The following is a 23561-nucleotide window of genomic DNA, read 5'->3' as shown; positions in this document are numbered from 1 at the left end:
ACCCAGACTCCGCCGCGGTGGCGGGCGGGCGGGCTTCTCCGTGCGGGAGGGGCGGGCTCCCGCGCTGCGCACAAGCACGCGCCAGCGCCCGCTCACGCACCCGGCGGGCTGCTCTCGCGCGGCTTCCCGCGCCGGGCCCACGTGATCTGGCTGCCGGGGGAGCCGGCGGCACCCGGACTGGTGTGCATCGCGTGCGTGCGTGCGTACGTGCGCGCCTGCTGCCGGAGTGGCCCAGGCGGGGGTCGGCGAGTGCTTCGGGCGCCTCTGCCACGGTCCCCCCCAGTCGTGACTGGAGGCGGAAGTGTGGGGACAAGCCTGAGCGTCACAGGCTCCCCTACACGCCTCCGCGTGACCCCGGGGACTTTCCCCCCGGCGTGTGCAAAAGCACGGGTGCCCCCCTCGGCCCTGGGTGGGGACGGGCAAGGGATGCACCCGCGGATGGGGCGGGAGCGGGGTGAGGGCGCGGGGCAGGCGGCCGCGCGCGGCGGGAGCCAGGGCAGGAGGCGGGCCGGGCGGGGCATGGCGGGGGAAGTGACTCAGGCCACAGGCCGGCGGGCCCGCGCGAGGAGGGGTGGAGGGGCGCGGGGAACGGGCGACCCCGAGCGGACGAGCTTCAGGCGGGACGGGACGAGGGTGTCAGCGCCCCCAGAGCGTCCAGGGTGGAGCGCGGGGGCGGGCCCAACTGCGGGGCCCTGCGGGGCAGGGGTGTGATATCTGGGCACAGGGCGAGCAGCATCAGGCCCCGGGGGGAGTCGGGAGGATCCCAGCGGCGTCCAGCTGTGCAAACAGGAGGAGGGCCAAGGCGACCCAGGGGACTGGGGCGAGAGTGCTGCTCCAGCCGCCGCCCGGGCGCCCGCGCCGCTGCGGGCAGTGCCAGCCTCCTCGGCCCCGACGCAGAAACTTGTTGCAACCAACAGGCGACCGCGGGTGCCCCTAGCCGCCAGCGGCGGAGTGGGTGGGCGGGCGAGAGGGAGGGGAAGGCTGGCGGACGCCGCGGCGAACTGGTGGGCAGACCCGGAGTCGCCGCGTAAGCGGGGCCGGCTCAGTGCGGTGCGGCAGGCGCGGCTGTGCGGCAGCGGAAGTCCTTTGTTGCAGCGCAGTCCCTGGCACAGCCGGAGTGTCTCGGCGCAGCCCAGCCGAGCGCCGCGCGCCGTCAACTGCAGCCCGCGGCCCCTCGCCTCCGCCGGCCCGCCCGCTCGCCCCGCGGCCCCGCCGCTCGAAACTCCCGAAAACCTCCGCAGCCGCGCGTCCCGCCGCGCCCGGTGAGTATCTGCCAGTCGTCGGAGCGATTTGCGCAACTTTGACCCGAGCCGGGCCACGGGCCTGGTGTGGAGTGCGTGGCCCGCGGCGGCGGCGACCGGTGCGGGGGAAGCTGGAGCGCGGAGGGCGCGCGGCGAGGATCCGGTGGCGGGGGGCTGCTGAGCCGGCCCGCCTGCTTCGGTGCCGGCGGTCAGTCCGGTGCGCGCGGCCTCCCCGGGTCCGGGACGAATCCCCTCTCCAGACGACTTCCCAAATTACTTCTTTTTCCTTTTATTTTATTTTGGGGTGGGGGAGGGGGAGGAGAGGTGGAGGCGGGAGGCCGCGCTTGATTGACGGGCCCGGAGCGCGCTTCGCTAACTTCCAGCTGCGGCCGGGCGGTCGGTGGGAGGGGAGCGTCCCGGAGCCGGAGGCCGCAGACTTGGGCGCGCTCCGAGGGAGGAGGCGGCTGGGCCGCGCGGATTCCTGCTTCGCTCTTTCCCACCCCCCTCTCGTCAGCACACACGCTTTTTGTTCGGGTCAAAAGTGGTAGGTCTCAGGGGGTTGGGGATTTTTCTGTGGACGAGATTTTTTTTTTTTTCCTTTCACCCCCGAGTCCCGAAAAGAAAGTGCTTTTCTCCTCCAGTGGTGGGCGCTTACAAGTAGAAGTTCTGGGAGAGGCGGTGAGCGAGTTGGGTGGCGATAGGGAGTCCTTGCGGCTGGAGCGTGCCGGCGTGGGTCTGAGCTAGGCTGCCGCTCCCCGGCTGCCTCTCCACCTGAGCCTCGCGTCCACGTGATCGGAGGGCTTGACAAGACATTTTCTAACTCCGGACGCGTCAGGAGCAGGTTAATGAAAGTCCTTGTTTTCTGGGGCTAGAGTATTTGTATGTGTGTGATCGTGTTCCTGAGTCGACTGTCGCTGTGAAGATACACGTAGATACTCCACTGGTCAGAATGTAGCTCCGTACAGTATGTATCGCTGCGGCAACATTTTTCCCTTTGACACTGGAATCCACAAAGCGTTCCAAGCATTTTTTTTTTAATTTTTTGAGACACGGTCTGGCAAGGTAAGCCCAGGATCGCTTGAACGTCTACCTTAGGAAATCCTAAATTCTGGGTTGAAAGGCATGAGCCACCAAGCCTGGTTTTTTGTTCTTAAGATCACTTAAGAGTTAACTTCTTGAGCCGAAGTTCAAGGCACCTTGAAGCAGATTTGGGGAAACTATAGTTCTTATGATAACGTTAAAGCAACCTTGGTTTGAAAAAGGTATAAAATAGATTCTCTAACTTTGTCACCTCCAATGGATGTGATCTGGATGAAGGTGCAGGAGTCTTAAGCCTGAATGATGGCCGGTTGGTTGCCCAGAACCGTAAACTTCCTTTTTGAATCAATTTCAGTAATACTGAGTGGCATTAGGAGCTATGCGGGGTTCTTCCTCTTAAAGAAATAGATGGAACTAAAGCAGGGAAGAGGTGAAATGTCTTTCCAAAAGTTAATAAGTAGGAATTCTACGGTATAGTGTTGGTTATAGCATCTTACAACCATTTTAACAATAGGATTTCACTATTGACACCAAAGTTTTACAGGGTGTGGTTGTGCATGCCTATAATCCCAGCACTTTAGAGGCTGGTTTGGGAGTTGGAGGCTAACCTGGACTTGGCCTGCATGGCAAGACCCTTTTTTCAAAAAAACAAAACAATACTTAATTTGCGACTAGAGAGATGGCCCAGTGGTTAATGGCACTTGGTTTTCTTCCAGGGGAACCGAATTTGGCTCCCAGCCCCCTTATCAGGCAGCTCACAACTGCCTGTAACTCCAGTTCCAGGGAACTCATGTGCACATACCCCTCCCCCACATAAACACATAATTAGAAAAAAACCAAACAAACCAAAGTCTCAGTTTTCATAATACTAAATTCCTCCAATTTCTAACATCAGGAGCACTCTGTTTTGAACCAGTGCTTGTGGTGGGTACATCATTGTCAGAAAAGAACCCATTTTTAACTAGGGCATAAGCATAGCTTCTTGACTGTGTGTGTGTGTGTGTGTGTGTTCGTTCGTGTTCCTTCTTTCTGTGTGTGCTCTGTAGAGCAGGCTGGCCTCAGATTCAGAGATCTGCCTGCCTCTTGCCTCTGCCTTTTAAGTGCTAGAATTAGTGGCATGCAGCACCATGTTGACTGTTTTTTATTTTGTTTTGATTTTTTTTTAAAAGTTAGACTTTGGTTTTTTTTCTATCCTCCTGCTCCAGCCTCTCACTGGTGTTGGAATAACAGGCCTGTGACTTTATGGGTTTTATTTGTTTTTGTTTTTGAAACAGGGTCTCATCTTGTAGCACTGACTGACCTAGAACTCTAGACCAAGCTGGCCTGGAACTCGGAGAGGTGTACCCACCTCTGCCTCCACCGTGTTAGGATTAAAGGTTTGTGCTGCCAAACCTGCTCATGACCTTGTGTTTTGATTCGTGGTAGCTGCAGTTTTGTGCCTTCTGCTTCCTCACGCTTCACGTTTGTCAGTTTCTGGTACAATGAGGCCCCTTTTCAAAGTGTCCAGTGTTCTTGCAACACCATTTTTTAATTTTTAACATTCAGGAAAAAGTATTGCTGCCCTTTTTTTTGGGGGGGGGGGAGGTTAGTGTTTCTCTCTAGCCAGGACAAACTATATCTTTGCCTAAAGCGAGGGGTAGGGGATGGGACATTTATGATAGAAATGCTAAATAATATTTTTAGGCTGCAGTCTTTTGTCTTGGGAGGACCTGTGAAACATCTGCTTCAGGGTTCACTTTGGTCTCTGTCGTATTTTTGATGGTTCCTTGTGGTAGTGTCTCTGGTAATAAAATAATGGAAATGCTTTACTGTTCTTTCATATGTTCTTCTGTGAGCATAATTAACTTATTTCTATCTATTTTTCCTTAAAGTGGGAAGGAATGCCCTTTCTTCCTTCCTTCCTTTTTTTTTAAAATTAATTTATTTTTTGAGCTGGAGTTTCTCTTTTTTCTGTGTAGCCCTGGCTGTCCTGGGAACTCAGGTCTGTAGACCAGGATGGCCTCGAACTCAGAGATTCACCTGCCTCTGCCTCCTGAGTACTGGGTGGAATCCTGTTTCAATGATAGAAATGCATGTTCTTTAAAAATTGAACCTTTACTAAAGTACACGAAATACAAAACAGGAAAGCTGCTGTGACTCCCACTCCCCAGAGATAATCACTGAACAGTCCGTTCCTTGCTTTAATAATATGAAGGCATCATCTGAGCATATCGATGCTGCCAGTGTCTCACTTTGGCCTGTTCCCATTTACAGGCTCCTGTTTTCTTTTCAGAACTCAGATTGGTGAAAATTGACAGGTAGCGGGAAAGGGGGGAGGATTTTTGCATTGAGCTGATGTCAAATTCTATAATTTAGTAACGTGTAAATTTTTAATGTTTAATAGGGCTGCTGCTTTAGTTTACCTTGGTGGGCTTCCTCTCGTCCTTTGCAAGTGTTGCAATCAACCATTACCTGGTTGATATATGCAGACTAAACTCATTAAAACAAACCCTTCATTTGTAGAGAGCTTCCTAGCTTACCATTAGGAATGAGTGGGTATACTTGACTCCAAAAACCACTGCCGATATATCCCTGTGTCTTTTTGTGATGGTGTGGGTTCCTCTTGATCAGCATCCAAAGCTGCAGACAAACATGATAGAAAGGAAATCAGAAGGAAGGGGACATTAATGACTGTGTTGTTGTAGGTTATGGCATGGGAAGGACTAACAGTGTGTGTGGGGAGTGTGGGGGGCACTGCAAGGACTCTGGCCTAAATTTCACTCACATTTGGCATTTCATATGTTTAAGGTGCATTTCTAAGTATAAAAGTTACTTAACCTGGTGTATTCAAGAAAGATGAGCTGTGAAGTTGGTTTTCTAATAAAGCCCGAAAACAATACATGCAAATTTAATGCATACAAATTTAATTAAGGGTGTTGAGGACACGCTTTTTTAGAACACTACTATGTGAATATAAATTGTTCTCAATCATGCTTCAAGGCTGGAGATATAACTTAGTGGTAGAATGCTTGCCTATCCTGTTTGAGGCCCTAAGTTCAACCTTCAGCACTACAAAATATAATGAGTATTAAAAGTTAAAAGATAGCAGAGTGTGAGGGTGTATGACTTTAATCAAAACACTCAGAAGGCAGAGGCAAGTGGACTTCCCATAGGTTCAAGGCCAGCCAAGCCTACTTAGCGAGACCCTTACCCCCCCAAAAAAACCCCACAAAATATTAAATAATAAATTTCTGTGTGAGATGCATGTTGTCCGTTTAAGAGCTAATTGAAGAGCACCTTCCCACTGGAAATTGCCAGCAGTGGGGGTCAGCAGATGGGAAAGGCGATAGGGAGGGGTGCGTTCTGCCTGCCAGATAAGACAGTGCAAGAACCACGGGAGCTTTTACAATAATGGAAAGTGTGATGGTGGGAGGCTTAGAATGTCCCAGAGGGGCTCCTCACCGTCTTAATAATCATACCCAGGAAGTGTTGTCTGGATTACAGAGACAGAAACACTGCATTTTGAATCAGGAGTTAGAGTTTTCAGCCCCCTCTCTTGTTTACAGGATGAGTAGTTAACTGCCACACCTGTTTCTTCATTCATAAAAGTAAGGGTAGTTTAGAACCTATCTCGTGGTACTGTGAGAATCAGTTGACAAAGACTGTAAGTTGTCAATAACGATTTAAAAGTTTCGGTGACAGCCAAAGTGAAAACTAATAAGCAATATAAGACTTGCCCACTTCAACATTTATTCCTTGGAAACCTCGTTAAAATATTCAGCCACACGTCAAGTAACTACTAGAAGCTAGAGGTTGTAGTCAAGACTGACATGACACCTTGTTCTCAAGGACCCTACAGCCTGACACAACCTCCAGTTTAGATGCTCTATCATTTGTCTCTGATGTTGGGCTTTTGGAGCAAGGAAAAGAGGTGTCTGCTTCATCGCAGCTCAGCCAGGGTTCCCTAGGGATGGATATACTGTGAAGTAAAAGCTTTCACTCTTGGGGTTGGGGAAATCTTAAGAGATTTAAGGTTTAAAAGTGGAATTGTGCATAGAATAGATACTTTTTATTGTTTTATTTCATTTAAATTAGATAAAAATTTGGAGTTTTGCTGGATGTGGTGATACATACCTTTAATTCCAGCACTTAGGAGGCAGAAGTAGGCTGATCTCTGAGGCCAGCCTGATCTACATAGTGAGACCCTGTCTCCAAAAAAAAAAAAATTGGAGTTTTCATTATTTTGGTTAGAACTAAGCAGAAGCCACTCGAGCTGCAGAACTGGAAACAGTACACTTTGTTATAGACTTTAAGGACTGCTGGAAGAAGGAAAGTGACTGATGACTGGGAAGAGCTGCCTGGCAGGATACTCAGCAGCATTTACTGGACACTTCAGTTCTAAGATAAAGGATAGGCCAGCGGCCTGTGTCAGTTGCTCAGAATTACAGCAGACAACACTTGGGAATAAGTAGAGTCCTATGCCACAAACATTAACAGTACAAACGTCTGTGCTAAGGGGACCAACTTTGGGGTAGCTACTTTCAAGTCTGGGACCTACAGTGCCGTCTGGTGTTCAGGAAATGGCTATGCTGCCTCTAGGTAGGGGGTTAAAAATGGAGGTATAAAATACCTTTCCTCTTGTACTGGAGAGAAAAGGAGTATTCAAAACTCTATTTTTGCCTTTAGTGTGGACAAATTTCTGGGATCCAATTGAACCACAGAAATGGTTCATTCGTGTTGCTTGGTGTAACATTTATTATTCATTGTCCTGCCAAGAAGCCAAAGAAGGCAATTTGGTTGCCTACTATCATAGTACATAGGACCTCAAGGAATTCGATTATGTAGCTTTTTTCACTGAGTTTTTATCTAGTTTCACAACCTATGGGATTAAAATGGTGGACAGCAGATCAGCATACCTCTTAGAAGTGACAGCTGTTGGCTTGAGTAGGCAACAGAAACACCAGCCAACCAATAAGACACAGTCTCCAGCAAAAGAGTGGAAATGTGAGGATGTCTTAAGTACAGACAGTTCCTGCATGTCACCAATGCTTAGTGATGAGCAGGAGGAATCACGGGAGCTGTTAGGAATAGGAAGAGCCTAGGCCAGGAGGCTGGAGACCCAGGTTTAACCCTGACAGCCGCTGAAACTCTGTGGCTGAGCATATGGCTTAACCCCCCTGAGAGCCTCAGTTTGCCTTCTCATCTGCAGAACAGTAAGTTGAACTTGATTTTGTGTGTAGTTTTGTAAATGGTGTTCAGTGTGATGACATTAACATTGCCATTCCTAGTTTCTGCAAGAACCCTTTGCTGAGGGTGATTGTCCTGCTTTGATGGTTGAGGAGTAGGATACAGGGGGCGGAAAGGCTTCCTGGGAGCTACCAAGCGGGTAGAACTGGTACCCATATCTAGCAGTGCCTGTTTCCCCGAACTTTTTTTCCCTCCCCTTTCACTTAACAAATGTGCTAAGTGCCAGCCATGTGGGAAGACTGCTGGGCACAGGAACACTAAGGCCTTCAAGCCTGTCCCTGTCTTTGAGAGCTCAGTATAGTGGGCATTACTGTACCATACTGCTCCTTAGATCAGTGAATACTAATGACACAAGCATTGTTAAGAGTGACACGGGGCACGTGATGGCTCTAACAGACTTTTGGGTGTGAGCATGAGACTGAGCCACCATTTATAGCATTGTTTCTATGGGAATGTGTGTTTCAGATTCCAAATAACTTAAAAATAAGTTTGGAACATTATCCCATTATAAATTCAGAACTTCCTGTACTAAGTACTGAATTTAATAGCAAGCCAGAATGCCTGGTTTAAATAGTGAATAGTGTTTTGGCATTTTCTCTTATGTGCCTCAAAGTAAAACCTTTTATCTTTAGTAATCTCTACAACTGGTTATTCCCACAAGTTTTATCTCTTTATTTATCTAGGGTTTTCAAGACGGGGTTTATCTGTGTAGCTTTTGAGCCTCACTCTGTAGACCAGGCTGGCCTCGAACTCTCAGAGATCCATCTGCCCCTGCCTCCCGAGTTCTGGGATTAAAGATGTGCATCACCACCACCTGGCTTCCATAAGTTTTAAACAGAGAACCTCAAAATTTTTGTTCCTTTTAGAAATTGGACTCTGTCTGTGTGTGTGTGTGTGTGTGTGTGTGTGTGTGTGTGTGTGTGTGTGTGTCTATCTGCCTGTCTGTCTCTGTCCCTGTGTACCTCTGGCAGTGTGGAACTGCTGGGATTAAAGGTGTGTGCTACCACTGTTTTATGTACATATTTACAGATGCTTACATCATCAGGTAAAAACTTATTTCCATTTAGAAATTTAGCCATGGAATAAATTATTGCTGAAATTTTACTATGTGAGAAATGTACTGACGATGGCTTCTCCAAGGCTGGGGGTGTAGCTCATTGATGAGTGCTTGCTTACCTAGCATGTGGGAGGCCCTGGGTTCCAGCCCAAGCACTTAGTAAAACAGGCCTGTAATTCTAGAATTTGGGAGGTGGAAGGAGGAGGATCAGAAGTTCAAGGTCATCATCCTCTACTACAGAGTTTGAGGCCGGGCTAGGCTACATAAGACCCTGTATTTAAATTAAAAAAAAAAAAGGCTACATAGTATATTTAGGGACCATACCAGTAAAGACAGATAAAAAAATCACATTACAGCCTACAACCATCATTCAGATGAAGTTTGTCATCTGTACGATAGCACCTAAATTCAGGACCTGCACCCAGTCCTTAGTTGATGGTCTTTGCAGAAGGCCACGCTGGATAGTAAGTACCAAGGAAGTTTTAATACCATCTGAGTCCCTGTCAGTAGTCCCAGTACCTGGTTTACACAGTTAACTGTATCCTGATCTAATGTTTAATCGTCATAGATGTTGCCTTTTTGTGAAATAAGACTTTTGGGCTTAGATCTACTGAATTGCTTAATACAGTTGATGTATTTCGTGACCAATTTTTACTTTTAAAATAAGCTGGTAAATGCTTTCAAAGTAATTTTTAGTTGTGTTGTAAGATGTATTGGATCCCTGCCTCCTTATTGCTGGAGTACTTTCCTGGATGTCAGAACTCTGAATGCAAGTTGAGGGTTTTACTTCTGTTCAGTGATAGCTGGTAACGAACAAGAACCTGAGCAGGTGAAATACAAGGACTCTGTTTATGTAAATAAACGTCTTGATAAGCTACATAATGTAAAGCCCACTAAATTTTGGTGATATTTTGGTTTGCTTTGAGACCGTGTCTCACTCTGGCCATGACTGGTCTGGAATTCACAGATCTCCCCATTTGCCTCCCAGTGCTGGAATTAAAGCCACACCCATGAACATTTCTTTTCCATCTGTTTATTTTATTATTTTGTGTAGGAGTGTTTTCCCTCTCTATATGTTAGTACACCAAGGTTGTGTGCCTGGTGCCTGCTGAGGTCTGAAGAAGGCCTCAGATCCCTTGGGACTAGAGTTATAGACAGACAAGTTGTGAGACCCCGTGTGAGTGCTAGGAATTGAACCCAGGTCCTCTGTAAGCCACAAGTGCTCATAGCCATTGAGCCTTCTCTACCCCCTCCCCGCCCCATCCCAACAGTTTTTTTTTTTTTAAGTATAAATTAAAAAATTGAAAGCAACCTTTGGAATTTGAGTGAAATTGTTAACTGTTTAATAAAAGTAAATGCTTTATACCATTGTTTGGCAGGGAGTAGGGATTAGAGACAGCGGTTTCTCTGTGTAGCCCTGGCTATCCTGGAACTATAGATGAAGCTGGCCTGAAATTCAGGGCTCCTTTCTCTGCCTCCCAAGTGCTTGGCTTGAAGGAATGTGCCACCACACCCAGCTGCTTTATGTGAGTGCAATGCAAAACTTGAAAAGAGATAAGCTAAAAGTCTTCCAAGAATTTAGATCCTCCCAGCCCCCACTCTCTGGGTAAAATCAGTTTTACAAGTAGATAATAAAGTTGTATAATAAATAATAACATTGCTGGAACTATAATTGTAGGTCTGCCTGGAAATTGTAGGGGTAGCACTGAAAACTCCCTTAGCCCTTGTTCAACATCTCACAGTAGGATGGGAAAGACAGGTGGATGCGACACACAGAGGCAGTGGGGTTTACATCGGGCATTTGGATTTGGTGTTTGTTCTCCACCACAGCGTGCTGCCTTCTATAGAGCAGACACTTCCTGACTGCAGTTGGGAGACGTCACTAATCTTGGGAAGAAAACACCTCCAAATGACCTTGGCCTTTGGGACACCGGTGCTGTTGCTGATCTCAGTACTGTCTGAGTACAGTGACTGATTTATTGAATGAAAAACCGTGCATCAAAGTGCTTAAGAGGCTGTACCAATGGGTGTAGTGCTTGTTTACATTAATGCAAACTATGGATTTTTAACTAATTGAAGTACATATGTAGTTGACTTTAGTTAGTGGCCAAATCACTGTTTTTCATTTTGGATAAAAACAGGTCTTAGAATTTTTTGACTCTGTCATTTGGCTCTTACTTGGAAGGAAACCACGTTATCTAGTTAGATTTACCTCCTGGTGTTCAAATAAACATCGCCATACAACCGTTAGAACCGCAGCCAGTATTGTTTCCGTTAATGATTACATGGCAAACCTCACGCCTTACACATTAACCGTGTGAGTCCCTGTGTTTGTAGTTGTTATTCCCACCTTGATACTGGGTGCATGGTGGTAAACAAGCTGCAGAATGGGAGGGCAAGACTGGGATCCTGCGCTGCCTCGCTCAGTTTCATCTCCTCCGTGTGTGGGCACCACTAGGCTCCACTCAGGTTTTTTCAGTTTTCAACAACTGCTAATACTAGAAAGTCTTTTTTAGAGCTATTGGTCCTCTTTGCTTCTTTCTCTTTTTCTTTCCTTATTTTATTTTATTTCTGCCTGCATGCCAGAAAAGGGCACCAGATCTTATTACAGACAGTTTACCATGTGGTTGCTGGGAATTGAACTCAGGTGCTCTGGAAAAAAGCAGCCAGTGCTCTTACCCTCTGAGCCATCTCTCCAGCCCTTTATTTTTCATTAAAAGTTACTGTGAATCATACAGTGGGATGACCAGTGACCTCACAATCTCACCCTACTTAAAATGGGCTTGGGTCAGTGTTTTTCTATACTTTTTAACCCTTTGCATTCAGTTGTAGTATTGTGTAGATTTGTTTTATATAATACTAGTTGTAGCAATTCTGTTTCTGGCCCTTCATTTGCTGCCTTCATTTTTTTCAAGGCAGGGTTTCTCTATAGCTTTGAGGCCTATCCTGAAACTAGCTCTGTAGACCAGGCTGGCCTCAAACTCACAGAGATAGATCCTCCTGTCTCTGCCTCCCGAGTGCTGGGACTAAAGGTGTATACCACCACCACCCAGCTTTTTTATTTCCTGTTTTTTGGGACAGGGTCTAACTGTATGTTCTGGCTGGCCTGGAACTCACAGAGATCTGCTTGCCTCTGCCTCCCAAGTGCTAGGATTAAAGACTTAGGTCACCAAACCCAGCAGATTTTTTAAATAGAATTTTTGATTTATTTTTAAAAGATTTAGTTTATGTGTATTCATCTTTTGCTTGTATGTATGTTTGTGCACCAAATATGTACAGTGCCCTTGGAGACCTGAAAGGGGCACTGAATCCCCTGGAACTGGAGGTACAAATGGTTGTTAGCTGCCATGTAGGAACTGGGAATCGGGCATGGATCCTCTGTAGGAATGCTCTTAACCACTAAGCCATTCTCCAGCCCTGATAAATTTTTTCTGTGGAAAATTTCAAGCAAATAAAAAAATGAAACACTTATGGCCCTGCTTTGATAAGGGTTCACATGTGTGATCCTGTATTCAGGAGACTGAAGTAGGCGTCTGAGTCTGAGGTGCTCATAATTATATGGTAGAACTCTTGTCCCCAAAACCTTAGGTAGAGGGCAAGAGAGATGGCCCAGCAGTTAAACACTTAGTGCTCTTGCAGTTAAATGTTTATTTAATTTTTTTTAAATTATTTTTTTTAATTATTTATTTGAAATAAATTTTATTTAAATTTAAAGCTCTTAAATGCTTGGGTTCCCAGCATTTATTCATAGGTACTTTAATCTACCTTTAACTCCAGTTCCAAGGAATTGAATGCCCTCCTTGACCTCCACAGGCTCTGGCATGTATGTGGTACATATAAAATAACTTTTAAAACCCCAAAGTAAATTTGAGAAAAGAAGACTTCTTTTTAGTACACTTTAAAGATAAGCAACAGTTCTTGATATCAAATCACTGAAGAGGCTTTTAATGCTCTACACTCAAATTATTAACTTTTAGTTTAAGTTATTTACTTTTGTTGTTCGTGTGTTCTGTTGTTTAAGATGTCTACCCTTTCAAATTTAGTATGTGTTTTTCCCCTAGCATGAAGACAGTTTTTGTGTGTATATGTTCATTTGTGTATAGGAGCATGTGTGTGTGTGTGTGTGTGTGCATATGGAGGCCAGAGGTCAACCTCAAGCATTGTTCCTCAGGTGCTGTTTACCTTATTTTTGAGACAGGGTCTCTCGTTGACTTGGAATTTCATAAGTAGGCTAGCTGGCTGGCCCATCAGCAAGTCTATTGGGTGTAAAGATGCACCTGTGCCCAGCTTTTTAAAGGTAGGGTTTCAGGAGTCCTCATGCATCCTTCCTTGTTTGTTTGGATACAAGGTCTCACTCTGTAGCCTTGGCTGGCATGGAACTTGCTGTGTAGACCAGCTGGTCTGGGATTTGTAGAGATCTGCTTGCCTCTGCCTCACTTTTAACATTAAAAATGTTAAGTTTTTTGCTTTTGGTGCCTTTTGTTCAATTTAAGAAAATTGAATAAATAGCTAAATATTTTTGTCTTCAAATTTAAAAAATAATTTAGGCTTATTACTGGCTTCATTAGCATAGCAAACCATGTCTTGATTGAAAGCGCCTGCCTGATGTCTGGCTGTCGTTTTTGTTTTACGCAGGTCTGATTACTAGAAGATGGCAAAGCCCAGCCACAGCAGCTATGTCCTTCAGCAGCTCAACAACCAGAGAGAGTGGGGTTTCCTCTGTGACTGCTGCATTGCTATTGACGACATTTACTTCCAGGCACACAAAGCGGTCTTGGCGGCCTGCAGCTCCTATTTTAGAATGTTCTTCATGAACCATCAGCACAGTACTGCACAGCTGAATCTCAGCAACATGAAAATAAGCGCTGAGTGTTTTGATCTCATTTTGCAGTTCATGTATTTAGGAAAGATTATGACTGCTCCTTCCAGTTTTGAGCAGTTCAAGGTGGCAATGAACTACCTACAGTTGTACAACGTTCCTGACTGCTTAGAAGACATACAGGACGCAGACTGTTCTAGTTCAAAGTGTTCGTCTTCCGCTTCAAGCAAACAGAACAGCAAGATGATCTTTGGGGTGAGGATGTATGAAGACACGGTGGCTAGGAATGGCAGTGAAGCCAGCAGGTGGTGTGCAGAGCCCAGTTCAACGGTGAATACACCACATAACAGAGAGCCCGATGAAGAATCTTTACAGTTAGCTAATTTTCCTGAGCCAATATTTGATGTGTGTAAAAAAAGCTCTGTGTCCAAGTTATCTACTCCAAAAGAACGTGTGTCACGACGCTTTGGGCGGAGTTTTACCTGTGATAGTTGTGGATTTGGCTTCAGCTGTGAGAAGTTACTAGACGAGCATGTGCTGACCTGCACTAACAGACATTCATACCAAAGCACGGCGAGAGCATACCACCGAATAGTAGATATTAGAGATGGCAAAGATAGTAACATCAAAGCGGAACTTGGTGAAAAGGAGTCTTCCAAAACATTTTCCGCACAGACAGACAAATACAGAGAAGACGCCAGCCAGGCGCCTGATGATTCAGCTTCGACCACTGCAAGCAGAAAAGGCACAGTGGAGTCTGGAATGGCGGCTGGTGAAGACAAAAGTAGAGCCACTGAGACGAAAAGAATTATTATCAAGATGGAGCCGGAAGATATCCCTACAGATGAGATGAAAGACTTCAACATCATTAAAGTTGCTGACAAAGACTGCAATGAATCCACGGACAATGATGAGTTAGAAGATGAACCCGAAGAGCCATTTTATCGATACTATGTTGAGGAAGATGTCGGCATTAAAAAGAGTGGTAGGAAAACCCTAAAACCTCGGATGTCCGTAAGTGTGGATGAAAGAAGTAGTTTAGAAGGTATGAGACCCCCCACCAATAGCAGTCCAGGGCAAGAGGATGCTGACAATACCTCTTGTGAGTTGTGTGGACTCCCAATAACTGAGGAGGACCTGTCATCTCATTACTTAGCCAAACACATCGAAAACATCTGCGCATGTGGTAAATGTGGACAAATACTGGTCAAGGGCAGACAGCTCCAGGAACACGCTCAGAGATGTGGAGAGCCTCAGGATCTGACGATGAACGGGCTCGGAAATGCCGACGAGAAGATGGACATGGACGAGAACCCTGATGAGCAGTCTGAGATAAGAGACATGTTTGAGATGCTAGACGATTTCAGGGACAGTCATTACCAAATAAACAGTATCCAGAAAAAGCAGTTATTTAAACACTCTGCTTGTCCTTTTCGGTGTCCCAATTGTGGCCAGCGTTTCGAAACTGAAAACTTAGTGGTCGAGCATATGTCTAGCTGCCTAGACCAAGATATGTTTAAGAGTGCCATCATGGAAGAAAATGAAAGAGATCACAGACGAAAACATTTTTGTAATCTGTGTGGAAAAGGATTTTATCAGCGCTGTCATTTGAGAGAACACTATACTGTTCATACTAAGGAAAAGCAGTTTGTGTGTCAGACATGTGGAAAGCAGTTTTTAAGAGAGCGGCAGTTGCGTCTGCACAATGACATGCACAAAGGCATGGCCAGGTATGTCTGTTCCATTTGTGATCAAGGAAACTTCCGAAAACATGACCATGTACGGCATATGATTTCCCACTTATCTGCTGGTGAGACTATATGCCAGGTCTGCTTTCAGATATTCCCAAATAATGAGCAACTGGAGCAGCATATGGATGTTCATCTCTATACGTGTGGAATATGTGGAGCAAAGTTTAATTTGAGGAAGGATATGAGATCACATTATAATGCCAAGCATTTGAAAAGAACCTGAGGGGCTTCCTACTGTACGAATGTTTAGCTGATAGGCAGGACACCAAAGCAAAAAGGATATGAGCTATTTAGACACTGATTTTATAAGAAGTGTTGGGAAAGTTTTCATGGCCCTTTTACTTTAACATTTTGTTTAGGACCTTAAGTATATTTTAGGCATTAAATGTTATCATTTTTGATGTTTCTAAGAGCATTCTTTGTTCGTAGTTTTCTTAACTACCATTAAAGTTACTTTTCAATGTAGACTGTAAGTGGCTATTATCCCTTCAGTGACTATTAAACTAGTTTTTTTTTAACCAATAAGGTAATGATTTCACTATTTTATGTACTTTGATTTTAAGGTTATCCTATGAAATTTTAAACCCTAGATCATTGACCATTCCTACTTAAATTTTTAAAAGAAATTTTAAATAATTATTTAAAAACTATCCTACTCATTTTTAGCTTTTTTGGTTTTGCTTTTTGGGGTTTTTTGTTTTTGCCTTTTTGTCTTTTTGTCAGTTGTATAGTGGGTGTCTACTGTTCATTCTCCCTTATCAATGAAATCCATATTCTTAAATTGACAAGCTTAGGCAAGTGAGGTGCACTGAATCTAACCTTTAAGGTAGACATGGGCTCAATCCTGGCCTAAGACTGATGGACCTAAGGAAATTCCTATAAATGAACATTTCCTATAATTGATAAAATATTATCATTTAATAATCACATTTAAAACTTATATTAAGTGTAAATCCCAATGACTTTTCCTCACTTGAGAAATTAGTGGGGATAAGCCATTTCGTTTTGTGATACTGAATTTAACTATGATAGTTAATTAAAAAGACATCTGTATTCATTAAAATATTTTAATTTAAAAATATTCTGATTTCTAAAGTGTGTTAGTTTATCAATTATTTTGTTTTTAAATAAGACTTTAATAGCTCTTTAGGAATATGACATTTAAGGAAAAATTATTTTTCATTTTTAAAATTACTTTGGAACTGAGATTTGAAAAAGCTGCCATGTATATTGATAAATCTAATAAAATAAAGAAATCAATTATAAATCTGGTTGTTCTATAAAAGTAGAGTGCACAAAAGTGTGTCGTGTTTTACACTAAGATTTGGAGGAAGTGTGTTGTGGCTTTATATATCATCTGTAAAAAATACAAGATTTGAGGACAATTAGCTAATCACAGCATATAACTGGAAACAGTGTCTACTTGTCAGGTGACGCAGTCACACTGTCGGTGGCTGACAGGGTCTATACCACCAGTTACATGTGAGCTAAAACACTGGCGAAACAACCCACCAGTAAACACATCTAGAGACTGGAGTGCCTTGTAACGTGAGTTACTTGAAACACCCTTCTTAGATTAAAAGGGATTAAAAGTATGGCTTTCCATTCGAGGCCAGCCTGGTCTACAAGAGCTAGTTCCAGGACAGGCTCTAAAAAAGCTGCAGAGAAACCCTGTCTCGAAAAACCAAAAAAAGAAAAAAAAAAAAAAAACAAAAAAAAAAAAACACAAAACTATGGCTTTGATTTGTGGATAGTAGTTTAAAAACATTGCTCTTCTTGCTCTTGATATTTTTAAGGCACGCAAGTCATATTTTTACATGCTATTTGCATAAAAGCACAAGTTGCCAAGAGAACTGAGAGACGTGTTGGCTAGGACAGGGTTAGCTGAAAGTACTTGAGCAGGGAGCGCGCACGAATGGAGAGTACGCAAGCCAAGCCTGTTGAAACCTGATCTTGGGAAGAGAGACACAAAAAACGTAAGGAGATCGTGGGAATTAGTTAGCGGGAAAAGCTGAAAGGTCACTTGTTTTAAAGTCTCTTAGATCTAAGAGTTTAACAAGTACTTAAAACTGACAAGAAAATATAAGATGTACGTGAGTTACTGGGAAGCACCTGACAAGTGTTCTCACAAAGCCAGATATTAAAGAGCAGTGTAAAGGAAGGGAAGACAAAGTCAAGTTATACAGTGTCTTGGGGGGCTTCATTTGGGGGGATCACTTTTCCCTGTCAGAATTCCTGTTGCAAAGGCTCTCCCACTTTTTAAATATCTCCTCTTTTTGAGGAGGGGACCCCTCTTATGAGCGAGAGGGGTTTCAGTTAGTGTTTAGTGTATGCTAACAACTAATAAATTAGGAAGCAAATGTAACCTAACTTTACCCAGCTGTGACAGTTGGAAAAGCCATGTTTGGTTGTGTTTTCTATTTCATACTGTATAGTATGCATGATTTTTGGGAATTAAGCTACAGGGTATAACAGGTTTCTCCAAGTAGAATGTACAATTCATTTTCTTTAACAAGACAGGGTTCAGGTAAAAGCTACTTAGCTTGGGCTGGAGAGATGTCTCAGGTTCAGAGTACTGGCTGCTCTTCCAGACACCCCGAGTGAGTTCATTTCCCAGCACCCACATGGTGGCTCACAACCATCTGTAATGAGATCTGATGCCTTTTTCTGGCGGGCATGCAAGCATGCAGATAGAACACTGTATACATAATAATAAATTAAAAAAAGAAAACAGAAAGTTACTTAGCTTGTAGAATTAAGGGGGATGGAAACATCCAGCACCTCCTCCGCCTTCGACCCCTCTCTCTCCTTGGGCTGTGAGGACAGTGACTCCAGGCCTTTAACCACACATTCAGGATCCTAGTTTTCAGACCTGGAGAGGAAAAGAGAGACCAGAGAAGAATAGCATCTTTCCCCTCTTTTTAATGACACTTTTTATTTGAAGTCCCATTTCTGAAATTTCTTAATAAATAGTCTAATTGGATTCCCTTCCCCCCCCCCCGCCCTCCAGATCAAACCTAGAGCCCTGATGTACTAGGGCAGCCATTCTGCCCCTGAGCTATGTGTGAAGTTTCCCTTTCAGAAACAGAAAAAAAAAAAAAAAGCTGGGAGAAATAATCCATTTCTACCAACGTTGACATTACAATGTGGATCTATGATTTCTTAAAGACTGGACCTCAGGACTTAATAAAGTAGAACCAAGGCAACAAAAGACCAGGACTCAACTGGTTTTCATCCCTCCCCGTCTATGTTGCAACTCACTGTCTAACCCAGGCTTGCCTCAGGATCACGCTGCTCCTCTGCCGTTAGCCTCCCAGGTTCAGGAGTTACAGATGTGAGCTGCAGCGCTCAGCTTCTCGCGTCCTTTCAGGTTCTTTGTTTTTTGAGTCAGGGGCTTGCTCTGTACAGCAAGAGGCTGACTGGAAAGCTCCATCCTTCTAGTGCTCCTTGGGAGTGTTGGGATTGCAGTATGCTCCACCATACCCAGCTAACTGCCCATATTTTTGAAATGAAAGTTTTTCAGAGAAATGACTCACATGGGTATCATGGAATATAGCAAATGTTTAATTAATATAAAATAATGAACAATTTGACTCTAAGCAAAACATTTTAAAAGAATTAAGCTACTGGGCGGTGGTGACATGCACCTTTACTCCCAGCACTCAGGAGACAGAGGCAGGCCGATCTCTGAGTTTGTTGTCAGTCTGGTTTACAAAGTGAGTTCCAGGACAGTCTGGGCTACACAGAGAACCTCTCTTGAAAAACAAAAAGAAAAAAAAAAGAGGGGTGGGGTTTAAATTAAACTGAGTGCCTGTAATCTCAGCATGCAAGAGGCTAGGCTAGTTTCAAGGCTACCACTTGAGTTCAGGGCTGCACTGGTGTTCACATAGTAAGACCCTGTCTCCGAAAAATGAAAGATACTATTGAGGACAGCTTGCTAAGACAGAACAACAATGGGATTGAAAGTCTATGTTTCAACTTGAAGCAGAAATATGAACGCGATTGAAAACTGAGTGGAAACCGATATATGAGTTTGGAGCAGGAGGTGTAGGATTCAGGTCTTGATTAGGCTAATCCAACTGTAGCTGAAATACCCAGTGGGATTGTGGTTATAAGCATGGCCAGGATGTGCCCCTAAGAGCCAGGTGGAGGTGGTTGGTGGTAACTTCTCACTGGTTAAGCGATATTCTTTTATATCACTAATAAAGTTCTGTATTTGCTAGATCTCTGAAAAAAATCTTTTTTTTTTAAACATTTATTTATTTATTCTGCATACAATATATGCCTGCAGGCCAGAAGAGGGCACCAGACCTCATTACAGATGGTTGTGAGCCACCATGTGGTTGCCGGGAATTGAACTCAGGACCTTTGGAAGAGCAGGCAATGCTCTTAACCTCTGAGCCATCTCTCCAGCCCTGAAAAAGTCTTCTTAAAAGCCAGTATAATAGCTGTAATATTGAAGAGTAAAACTGCCCTTGTTAACAAAAAGAGATAACACCAATGCTCAAAGAAAAAGACCCAAATGTGTGTTTATATACAGCTGAAAACTTTAAAATTTGACATTCCTAATTTGAACTGGCTTTATCATTAAGAGCTGGATATGATGGCACATACTTGAAAATCAGCATTTGGGAGCTTCAGCCAGGAGCACCAAGAGTTCGACGCCAGCCTGGACTACATGATACAGGTTGTTTAAAAGAAAGAAAAGAGCTGCCCCACCCCATTGATCTGTTTCGATCATTTCCTCGGCTTTGTTCACTGTCCTCTTTTTTTCTGAATAAGTCCTTCCCAATGACAAAATGCCAGTTTTCTACCACTAATAGGATTGCAGGGGAGCATATTCTCATAGAATCCTGTCCTCAGTGCTCAGTAGCTCAGCTCAGTAAACAGGGCATGATAGGCATTGGCACTAGGAAACTAGCAAAAGTGATGCCATCCTTCATAGTAAGAATTTGAAGCTGAACATTCTAGCTTAGGAAACCCACAGTCTGCTCAAAGTCAGGCTCCCGATAATCGGAGCGTCCATTTCTTCAGCACGCTATATTCAGATGTTTTGTACACATAATTTTAATTGATTCTCATCCCCTTTGAGGTAAGTATACTAATTTTCCAGATGGGGGACTAAGGTCCAAAAACTATCTTTCCTAAGCCACACAGAAACTGTATATTCAACCTGGAGTTTGAACTTAATCTTTGGGGTAGGCTACATTCTTGTCCTTAATCGTGAAGACACATGTTCCATCTACAAAGAAGTGCCTTTTCAGCATAGGACACACGATAAAGATCGTGTGAGGCTATGCTCCTTGGTCATCTCATCTGTGGTGCCTGGTAAGGTGGCTGGTAATAGTGGGTACTTGGGAACAATCTGAGGTGAGGTGACGAAAGCAGAAAGCAAAACTTGATTTGAATGTGTCATATGGAATGTTGTGGACTTGAAATGCTGAAGAATATTTTGATATTGTGACATTTAAAACATTTCGTGGAATAGCTAGTTATCTGAGGGCCCAATAATCAGTTGAAAGTTAGTTTGAATTCACATTGCAGGTCTCTGCTGGGGCTTCCCTTCCTCCCCCTGTGCCTGCTCTGTGTTTTAGTTTCCACCAACCTCTGTTTCCTTGTATTGGTCATGGAACTGGTGAGTTGAAGTCAGACTACTTGAGCAAATCTCCCCAAGAAAAAAAACAAGATAACAATAACCAGTTTCTTTTTTGCTCTAATAGATGTGGGTAAGAAACTCACTATTTCCCTCCACCAGTGGGATAGTGTGGTTGCTTTACCAAAGGACTGCTTAAAAACAAAAGGCGGTTATTCTAACGATGTGTAGCTCCATTTATGAAAATTTCTGTAGATATCTGGGAAGCTCCTCAAAGGTGGTCTTACAAGAGAAATGAGCGATGACCCCAGTAAGTCACAGCTTCATAACCACCCCAGTCCAGCAGCACTCAAGACAGTGCTTTCAGGACAACAATACGATCCTGACCTTTGCGGCTATTACTTAATGTCTATACAACAGAGTCTATGCTAAAGCTACCACTTTAATAATTTAGCTACCATATGTCAATGAGATGGAGAATGTTCCGTGACTGGTCATTCAACTGGCCCGCTCCCCACTGCTCCCTGTCAATCTCCAGGACACATTACTTGGTAATGGATATAGTCTCAAAAACAGATGTAATTTAGTTCTTTAGGGAAAGGCCAAATGAGGAGGATTTTAATATTTGTGTCTGTCAGTGACAGTTGGTAAATAGAAACTAACCAGATGACAGTAACAACTTGTAAACCCATACTAACTTGAAACCAATTGATTACTAGCAAAGGCCCATACAGACACATACATAATTGAAGTTAGCATTGAGCTTAAACCTTGATCTTCCTTATGATTGTCAAGAGAACCAAATCATTGAGGCAGATTAGTAGTGAGAGAGGAGTAGACTTTTCTTTGTATCAAATTCCACAGATCAGTGAGGGAAGAAGGTCATTAACACTGAAAGATGATGAAAATTACAATTCAATACTTGGTTTTATTCTAATGTGTCAATGTGCTAATCACTGAGCTAAGTACAAAAATCACAGGAAAGGCTAATACCTGAGGAAGCTGACAAAAGACATTGTGGAGCCAAGAATATTAATAGTTTCATGCAAGAAAATTTCCATTGAAAAAAGCTGGTTATGGTAGCATGTACCTTTAATCCCAGCACTTGGGAGGCAGAGACAGGCAGACCCCTGAGTTCAAGGTCTACAGAGCAAGTTCCAGGACAGCCAGGGCTGCATAAACCCTGTCTCAAAAAACTAAGCAAACAAAAAAGAAAATTGCATAGTAGTCTGTAATGACCTATCTGAGAAAGGACTGGAGTTAAACATACAACCTTTAAGCTGTACTTAACATTGCTGTTATTCCATTTAAGCCAATATTATACCCGTGTATTCGCTCTTTCAAGTGAATAGACAGAGCTAGGGCTTTGTTTTGTTTTGAAGATGGGGCCCCGGGAGCCCAGTCTGTCCTTGAACAGGGTGATCCTCCTGCCTCCACCTCCCAGTTTCACATCACAAGCATGGATCAACATGCACAGCTACACTGCTGTTTCTGATGGAACAGATCTAAACACCCAGATTATGAAGATCCCCTTTTCCTTCAAATGCTTCAGATATGTTCCCCAATGTGAGGGAAAAAATCTTAAGGGACTAATTTTTTAAAAAAAGGATATTAGTATTAGGGCAAAACATTTCTACAAGCCGGGCGGTGGTGGCGCACGCCTTTAATCCCAGCACTCGGGAGGCAGAGGCAGGCGGATCTCTGAGTTCGAGGCCAGCCTGGTCTACAAGAGCTAGTTCCAGGACAGGCTCTAGAAACTACAGGGAAACCCTGTCTCGAAAAACCAAAAAAAAAAAAAAAAAAAAAACAACAAAAAAAAACATTTCTACAAAAATATCACTTTGCCCAATATTGAGGGGCAGGTTAGGAGAGTTACAAACCCAGGACTATCCCCGGCCATGTACTTGGTTTGCATTTGCAAGTATGCGCCTAATATTTGTGGAAAGTCGTGCTGGGCTGACAGCAAGGACTAAAACCACGAACTGTCGAATTCACATCATTTCAGTCAGATATTCGTCATTAGCAAACACACTGCAGCACTATCTCATTAGAAGGGCAGCCCCTCTTGCCCTGCTCCCCTCATCTGACACTCATTTCATTGTTTTACACACACACACACACAGACACACAGCCAAGCTTACGTAGACATACGGAAACAAAGCTAAAAGGTGCCTTTCATTTGAAGACTACATTAGTGATAATAGTTTATGAGTAAGTTCAAGCTCTAGGGGCTATTCTTTTGTTCCTACTCTGTTCCTTCCGCAGCGTGCCAGGGCCAAAGAAAAAATATTCTGATCTTAGCATGATGTCTTGTAGAGCGGTTGCCTTGTGATGTTATTTTTCTTGAGTTTTGTCTTTTTCTGTGTGGCAGTGGTGACATAGGGCCTTCTAAGCCTCTGGAGAAGTGACAGATGTGACTGTGGAGAGGACATGGGGAAGAATCATTCTTCAGCAGATAATCTTTAAGTGCAGACCCAGGAAAGCAGAGCTGACGTGGCGCCATCTTTTCTGTCTTCCTGACAAACGCCATCAGCCCCCAAGTTCCAGTTACAAAGACCCAAGGAAACTCAGTAAAGATCACTTTGGGATCACGTCGTAACAAAGTTGATTCGCAGTGACTCTCCTAGTACTTACGGGAAATCTGCTAAAGAAACATGACTGTAAAAGTCATGCCATCAGTACTGAAGCCACGGTTCCCTTCTAGAATAAAGGGCTTGCTAGACCTCTGTTAATGCACTCTACAGGGAAATAATTACATATTACCATAAACATTCTAAACTCATAACGATCAGAATTATAGCTTATATATTACGAAATGTAGTTAAGCAATTTGAAA

The 23561-nt window shown here is 43.9% G+C and overlaps 2 protein-coding genes across 6 annotated transcripts in view; one reads left to right on the top strand and one right to left on the bottom strand.

The window, feature by feature from the left end:
* The window catches only part of Zbtb25 (zinc finger and BTB domain containing 25), a 28278-nt gene extending 27016 nt beyond the window's left edge, over window positions 1–1262 (bottom strand). For both annotated transcript variants that reach the window (XM_038337179.1, XM_038337178.1), the window contains exon 1: window positions 3–1262. The gene's annotated coding sequence lies outside the window, so the exon portion shown is untranslated. The remainder of the gene's footprint in view (window positions 1–2) is intronic.
* On the top strand, window positions 617–16399 carry Zbtb1 (zinc finger and BTB domain containing 1). 4 transcript variants are annotated; one of them, XM_038337169.1, is made up of 2 exons: window positions 617–1262; window positions 13198–16399. In XM_038337169.1, the coding sequence occupies exon 2, from the start codon at window positions 13214–13216 to the stop codon at window positions 15353–15355; it is 2142 nt and encodes a 713-aa protein (XP_038193097.1). In that variant the 5' UTR covers window positions 617–1262; window positions 13198–13213; the 3' UTR covers window positions 15356–16399. The 4 variants fall into 4 exon arrangements, with proteins under 4 accessions (XP_038193097.1, XP_038193096.1, XP_038193098.1 ...); XM_038337168.1 differs by lacking the exon at window positions 617–1262 and adding an exon at window positions 1606–1785; XM_038337170.1 differs by lacking the exon at window positions 617–1262 and adding an exon at window positions 1850–2082.
* Window positions 16400–23561: the final 7162 nt, after the last annotated feature.

The sequence above is a fragment of the Arvicola amphibius genome, chromosome 7 (assembly GCF_903992535.2).
Source record: "Arvicola amphibius chromosome 7, mArvAmp1.2, whole genome shotgun sequence".
NCBI classification, from domain to species: domain Eukaryota; kingdom Metazoa; phylum Chordata; class Mammalia; order Rodentia; family Cricetidae; genus Arvicola; species Arvicola amphibius.
Note: the sequence above shows the minus strand (reverse complement) of the source record. Positions and strands in the feature narration are given on the sequence as shown.